Source organism: Asparagus officinalis, chromosome 2 (assembly GCF_001876935.1).
Source record: "Asparagus officinalis chromosome 2, Aspof.V1, whole genome shotgun sequence".
Taxonomy (NCBI): Eukaryota; Viridiplantae; Streptophyta; class Magnoliopsida; order Asparagales; family Asparagaceae; genus Asparagus; species Asparagus officinalis.
The window spans coordinates 18,284,459-18,292,478 of NC_033795.1; the positions used below are offsets into that span (position 1 = coordinate 18,284,459).

Here is an 8,020-nt window from a genome sequence, read left to right on the forward strand (position 1 = left end):
AATAGAGGAATATTAAACTTCTTCACAAATCTCACGCATTCAGCATGCCCTGTTAACAGAAGAACAACATTTATCACCAAGCTCCAACAACTAAAACATAAAAAGGGACTTAAGAAACCATGTTGTCATTTTGTAAATTTAGCCAATAGTCAGTTATAGCATACGCAAATTCCTCAATGATATATGGGAAACTAGATCAAGATGATCAATGCGTGTTGCTGAAATAAACTACTGCTCATATTTTAATCTAATTTGAATGAGTATAAAGAAATATAAAAATATATCAAATGGTGAAATACTTGCAAGGTTTTAAATATCAGTTATCAGGGATTCATCGGATGGTCAAAATCCATATCAGATAGCGGATATCGAGGATATATCGGGGATAAGTAGTACTAATCGGAGTGACATTACCGGATGGTGATATACTGATATACATAATATAATATTCTAAAATGTAATCTAACCATACTTAATGAAATGTAAACATACCAAAATATAAATAATTATCTTTAGGATCACTAATTAATGATAGAAACTCATGTCGGGTCGGATTTAAAATGCATTGAATAGGTGCTCGTTGCCCAAAATCAAACTCAAACCAAAGGCCAATAATTTCAATTTTTGGGCCGACAATATCAGCCGATAACTCACTTTAGAGCTGCATTATTGGCGATAAACATCCAAAAATAATAACCGATTTAGAATCGAACTTATCATAGCGGAAGGCCCCCCAAAATCGATAAATTGCCGATAATATCGGTTTATCGGCCGGTATTTAAAACATTGAATACTTGAACACCACATATGGGGCTGAAGCATATCCTATGTGATCTGCAGCTAGGATGCTTCAGCTGCTTATACCTGATGAAAAGGAACTAAGCGATGTCCAGACAGGGAATTAACGATCCATCTTTGTCATTAGAAAAAAACAGCCACTTATAGATTATGGGAGAGATTTCTCAACATAAATGGAAGTTAAATTGAGAAGATCAACATGCTTTGATCTATTAAACTACTCACCACATCCTAATGTAAACTGAAATGTTGGAATAGAAAGCCTTCCCGCAAGGAACTATCTTAAAATTCTTTAACAACTAATATGCATTAAGCTAATTTTAACTTTACTTCATTTCTAATAAATGAGTATATGCTGCTGGATACACATCTTGGAGAACAAAATATAAGATGTCAAATTCACTTGAAAAAAAACACGTCAGGTAACATATATTGCATCCACTTAAATACCTTCAATGGAGAGGCTGAAGCATCCCAAGCGATCTCCAGCTAGTGAATCAGCCCCACATTGAAGCACAATTGCTCCTGGTAGATATGTTTCTACAACCTTGGCAATAATCTACAGTATTAAAAATCTGTGAGGAAAATTCTACCATCAACACAGTGAAAAAGGTTGCTGCAATGGGTGTAGATTAAGAACTAGATCATGGTAAGTTATGACGTACAGTTTTGAAAAGACGAGTGAAATTGTTGTCATCTATCCCATCCTTGAGTGGGACATTGATAGCATAATACTTCCCTTCTCTTTCACCTATGTTCTTTAAGAAAGAGCCGGCTTAGTAATCTCATCACCATGAAGATGCAGGAAATTTGATCCACAAGATAGGCAAAGGATAAAGTCTCATCACTAACAAACCATTTTCCACGTTTAAAAACAATATAAAAAATCACATAGTGAAATTAACAAGATAAGAAAATATGAACTAAAAAGATTAGTCCAATAGAATAGGGAAGTAAAAATATTTCCATTTCCCATGACAGAGATTATGATCATAATTCAATAACTATCTAACATCCTTTCGTCTATAAGAAATTGAAACAACTCAAGGGCAATGCTTCTTCAAATGATAACCGCTGAGGTTGAATGAAATAATGATGTAGCCATGCATTAATAACTGCAGGGACCCATTGAAATGCATGTGCATGTAGTAATTGTATTTAAATACCACTATAACCTCAATAAAATGAAATGTCAAATTTCTTATCTCTTGGACAGATTTCCCCTAAAATCACTACTTACAGCGGTGGTTCAAAAGCACATTCTCGCATCCCTCTAATTTTGATGTTTTCAGATAAAAACTAACAAAAATGTTCAAAATATAGGAAAATAAAATTGACTAGAAAAAGTAGTATTAAAGATCAACTATGCAAATATGTAAAAAGAATTAAACCCAATAACATATAAACTCCTATGGTTCCAAAGGTTGTACTTATGTTTCTAAGCTGTTAGATTGATATTCTACAACCGCAGGTGGTACTGTTAGAATATAAAATAATAATCCTTAATTCTCACAACTTCGGAGATGTGGTATAGTGGCACGGACTTTAAGTTGGTATTAGAGTAATCTGGGTTTAAATTCTACTGGTCACGAATTTAAAAGTGGATTTATAAAAAAATTGATATAGCTCCGTGAGTCCAGATTTTGGCCCATAATAAGGGGCTCAACCAGCAAGACATGTTAGAATATAAAAATAATAACTATTAGCCATCACCACAACTCTAGAGTTTCAGTGAAGTGGCAGGGATTTTAAGAGGTACATAGTCAAACAAATGCATGTTATGCAGAAATAAATAAATAAAAGAATAATAGACTACAAATTATGTAATCGCTAAGCTATCATAATGTCATTATATTGTGTTCAACGGTAATTTGGCTTTGTGGAAAACACGAAATGTGAGACTCAATCAGGCACGCTGATAAGAACCCAAGCAATTAGAAAGAGCAATCTAAATTGCACCTCCAAAGCTACACAAACGGGTTATAGCTATTGTTTTAAATATCCCTAACATGGCCCGATATATCCTTTTGTAGGGATTGTCGCAATTGATATGGTCTCTAAATATCCCTTACCACTTTTTGGCTATTTTGGGCAATATATTTCCGATATGGCTGATATATCCTTTTATATGGCTTGTCACAAGACAATATACCGCGTTTGGCAATTTTTGGGCGAGATGTCATGATTTTTCCATTATATCAAATGACATTTTACCCTAAAAAATCAGACGAAATGTTGCAACATTGATTTGTACTTTTATTTGTTTCACAAGGTCGATTAGTGAGCCTAAACAAATATTATTCACATTTTGCATGCTTAGATTTTCATTAAGTATGTTGAGATTGCATTTTAGTGCATTATACTATATATGCAAATATTTGTTATGCGTTCCGATATTTGCCACATATCCCCGATATTTCTCTGATATCCGCAATCCGATTTGAATTTTGGCTATCCGATATTTTCCCGACATACGATATTTAAAATCTTGGTTATAGCTTTTAAGATCCAAGCATACACTACAAGATTCTATGTTGAATCCAAGAAAAATTACACGGGCGATAAACCTTTTTTTACTATCTATAACAATTAAGAATCTTTTTCCATCAAAAAAAGTTAAGAATCACGTCAAATCAAACTAAGAATTAAGGTTTAACAACAAATATTTAGTTCTGATCGCATGGAATAAGAGGGCTACTTTTCAAATCTTCAAGTAATGGATTTTGGTTTTTGGGTTCAAAAAGCTATTGGTTTTGAGCTCGATAAACAAACAAAACTAGTTTAGAAATCGGGTTTTGCTTTGAACCACAAGTGTCCATGATATGTTCGTGGTGAATTCGTGTCTGACACGGATACAGCACCCAAACAACGTGTTCAAATAACCTAGTGTATGAGTATGATAAACTTTTTTTTGGCTTACATCAATCAAACATGTAGATGATAAAAGGCAAATTGATGAACACAAACTATGCATGAGAACCACTAAAACATATAATGCTTATTAAAAAAATAGCCACAATACTAGATACCTTAACATCACCAGTACCAGGAAAGAACATATCTCCATACTTGTGAAAACTAACAGTCATCACCCTGTGCAACAAAGGTTGTCAAAATCTGTAAGGTGGTCTCATAATGTATCACGAGCATAGATATTATAGCTTAATTATCACAACGTAGGCACTGAAGACAACCAAATGGAAAATTGTTTAAAAGGTAACGAGTTACCTGTCAGTGAAGTAGAACGCTTCTTCAACTCCGTCACCGTGATGAATATCTATATCTATATATAACACTCGAGCATGATACTTGAGAAGCTCTAGTATTCCCAAGACTAAGTCGTTGATATAGCAAAACCCTGATGCTTCACTTTTTTTTGCATGATGCAAACCACCAGACCAATTTATAGCAATGTCGCTGAGTTGATTGTTCAATCTACGTGCAGCATCTACAAAAACAGAAAAACAGTAAGAATAATCAATGCACCAACTGATTACTAAAGAGAAAATCAGTTACCTATTGTGCCCCCAGCATATATTTGACAAAACTCGAACATATTGTCGAACACAGGGCAATCTTCTCCGAGATTATCTGATAATTTTTTATCAACAATATCCTTCAGAAGTGACTAGTGAAAGTGAGAAAATTAAACAATTAAGAAAAATCAAACTACGAATTATGTTAAAATATACTCATTTTTAACTCTTAAATCATCCATGTAAGAGTTAAAAATGAGTATATTTTAACATAATTTCTAGACAATTAATTGAAGGAGACGAACATGTGAAATTTTTTTAACCTACATCAGTTTTGATTTCTGAATTTATGAGCATTGAACCCAAGGTAGCTACATGCTTTGAAAAGTTATGAGATAACAAGGATTCATCATCAAGTGAATAGCAATTATAGCATGTATGTGATACGTGCCTGATACCAGGGTTCTCAATTTGAACAAGTTAATCCCAATTCACTATGGGCTAGTGTACAAGATCAATAATTTAGCTTAAGTCAAGATTAACTTAAGTTCGTTTCTGGAATAAGTTAAGCTAAGTCTTCATCACGTATGACTTATTTACGATCAAGCAAGCTCAAGTCATTTCTTGAATAAGCTAAACTAAGGTTATTTTCATGCTTGACTTATTTATGATCAATAAAGCTCAGTTAAATCACAGTTTTCATCTGATGATATTTAAAGCCCATGTTACAGGGGAGTGCGTGCGGGTTCTGGTATGGATATGAGACAGTAAATTTGTGAAAGTTAGGACAAGGGGAGCTAGAAATATACACGTTGAAATTAAAAATTTACATGCCACCAATTTTGTTATTTCATTCACATGTTACGAAAACTAAAATTCTATAACATTTTTATGTTCCATTTATCAAATAGATTATAAATTGAAAAACCACTCATTTTTTAACTAGATACTTAACAAATCACTTAAAATATTACTTCTGAAATGGGTATGGGTTAAAACATACCTGCCCCGTGTCCAAGGAGTTCCAAGAAGTTGAAGCGAAGTGTAAAATATACGTCCAAGAAGTGTATGATAAGGTTAAATCAAAACATGTATTATATAATGGAGTACACATCTGAATGAATGTATGCATAGTCAGGGTGCCCAAAGAGTGCCGGAGTTGGACTCTTATCAGACACGGGAATGGAAGCCCAGACAAATTGTTGGGGTAACTTAGTTTATAGCTTTCTTTAGCATGAGGTTCATAAGTAATGATAGATCATGAGCAACTAGCATCGAAGATTATTCTGGTTTCGAAGTTGGCAACCTTTTCAAGGGGAGAGGAAAAGAACATGAAGAAGTTTTTAATTAAACTAAAGGAGATGTCTAAATAATAAACGTGCTCTTTCAAACAAAAAAGAAAAGCAGCACCTCAACTGCTGTTGATTTTTGCTTGGCAGATACCAACGACTTCCTCCTAAATGAACAGATATGAGCATCACAATTGCTCTAATTTCGCAACAAGTTGTATTGCCATGTTTGATTCCTTATGCAGTGACATACAGTAGAATCACAAAAGCCAAATTAAATTTAACATGCATATAGTCACCACAAAACAATACGATAATGATTAACAAAACCACATAAGAGCCTAGGATGTACTTGGCAACATAAGATAAACAAAGGGAGAGAAGGAAAAAAAAGGACAAATAGAGTAAAGAAATCTATCCGTTTTTCGTCAGTACATCTAGCTAACTCATTTGCAAATAGATGTTGTGTGTTGGGAGTGATCCGATGCAAGAATTCTACATAATCTGCAGAATGAAACTGAGCTAGCTCCACTGGATATGCCTTGTGAGGCCGCTGCATATATAAGGTAAGACCTTTAGAGAAGAAATATATTTTAGTATGAAAAAGGAACATCTTAAAATATAAATATATCCTAAAACTAACATATATCTCCATCTTCTTGTGAAGTTCGTATGAAAGCACAAGATGATGAGTCATACACAGACGATGAGGCTTCATGGGATGATTTGGTCCAAAGTAAACATTACCCACATCTCCTGCAAAAAAAAAACATCAGTGTTGGTGCCATCACTACTAAAGAAACAATAGGTAACAAAGGGACTAATGATAGGGGTGATTTCCACAAAACCATGAACTTTTAAAATTAGAGGGGAACCCTCTTAACTTCAACTTTTGGAATGTTCACATGACGTACCATTTTTTTATAAAATAACCTTAACTGTTTCCCTAATAATTTTTGCCATTATGCCCGATACTTTCGTCCATGATAAACCTCATGCCGTGCCCCGATGAATTTTCGAAAGTTCAAAAGAGTTTCGTGAAACTCCCAAAAGTTTTGTGTGTTCTCTCTAATTTTCTGAAGTTCATGGTAGTTTTGTACACAACCCAAAGTTCGGCCGCGGGGGAGGGGGTGGCTTTTTGAAATTTTCCCAAGAGACTAAGCCAAAATAGTATAATTTTGAGCAATCTCCAGTGTTTCCACTAAAGTAATTATTTGAGTTTTAGGTCAACCTAGCTCGTAACAAAGATTAACAAAACAATGACTAAGAGTAATTAGATAAAGTATTATATTATAATAACAGATTAGAAATAAATAAACCCTAGAAATAATTATAATCCCCTCTAGGGTCTATCTCTAAAGTGTAGACGGAGAGTTAACTGATTAGGGGAATCTGAAGAGATGAGAAGAGAATTACCGTCGTAGAAGTAGGATATTCGATCCTTGGAAGGCATTTTGTGAGTTCTGATTGATTCTTTAGAGGAGACTCGCCATGGGCGATGAGCTTTGAGAGAGATTACTGTCAGTTCTCGAGAGAGGAGAAGACGGTCAGTGGGTTGTTGGGGCTTTTTCGAGGGGTTTTTTGTCGGGTCGGGTTCGGATCCGACTAGATCCACCTGCCGTTAGAGGTGCCAAACCGTATCCGTATTCGAGGAAATATCTGTAACCGTATCCGCTAGGATACGAATATGGTTACTCAAATCTATTACCGATAGGATATGGTCGCGGACATGGTTTTGTAGTAAAATATCTGTATCCATATCCGAAAAAATCTGAATACATATTGGTAATACTCTTACGATAGTTTTGATTCTTAGATTATGGATTTGTGGTTAATTTTGATGATCAAGATGTCTAATCTTAGCTTTTCACTCATAATGAACATATTAACGAACTCTTTTTGTATCACATGACTATATTTTTCTGAATACTATCTAGTTTTCTCATATCCTTTTTGTATCTGCATGCATATCCGTTTATATATCTGCATCTATATCTGTAACCGTATCCGATTTTGGTGGATATGGATATGAATTTTTCTTACCGACGTATATCCGTATCCGTATCCGTATCCGAGATGGGTAAGCGGATATGGATATGGTAAGTGCCATATCCAAGCCGTATCCGCTCCGTTAACACCCCTGCCTGCCGTCCATTATTATAACTTAAAAGAGGAAACTTTCAAATTAAACCCATTTCAAAATTTATTCCCCAAATTCGACCATATTCAAACTTTATTACAAAAATCGACCCATTTTTTCGTCACGTCAACATCGTGGCCATAAAGTATGTTATTTTTTTAAACGCGATCCTAATTAGTCGGGTTTGTCAACCCCGACTTTTTTGGACGCTGCAGACAAATTCAACATCTAATTAGTCGGGGTCACCTATTTAAATTGGTTGGGGTTGGGAACCCCGACCATTTTGAAATGCCTAGTTCAAAATGGTCGGGGTTCCC

The 8,020-nt window shown here is 34.7% G+C and overlaps 1 protein-coding gene across 1 annotated transcript in view; it reads right to left on the reverse strand.

Moving 5' to 3' along the window:
* LOC109830899 (histone deacetylase 9) overlaps positions 1-7,118 on the reverse strand; it is a 13,863-nt gene extending 6,745 nt beyond the window's left edge. Inside the window, exons 1-9 of the mRNA XM_020398256.1 lie at positions 6,980-7,118; positions 6,207-6,319; positions 5,999-6,116; positions 4,315-4,389; positions 4,027-4,246; positions 3,828-3,891; positions 1,464-1,556; positions 1,249-1,357; positions 1-49 (exon numbers count right to left, since the gene is read on the reverse strand). Coding sequence (XP_020253845.1) covers positions 1-49; positions 1,249-1,357; positions 1,464-1,556; positions 3,828-3,891; positions 4,027-4,246; positions 4,315-4,389; positions 5,999-6,116; positions 6,207-6,319; positions 6,980-7,016 — 878 coding nt within the window. The 5' untranslated portion in view covers positions 7,017-7,118. The remainder of the gene's footprint in view (positions 50-1,248; positions 1,358-1,463; positions 1,557-3,827; positions 3,892-4,026; positions 4,247-4,314; positions 4,390-5,998; positions 6,117-6,206; positions 6,320-6,979) is intronic.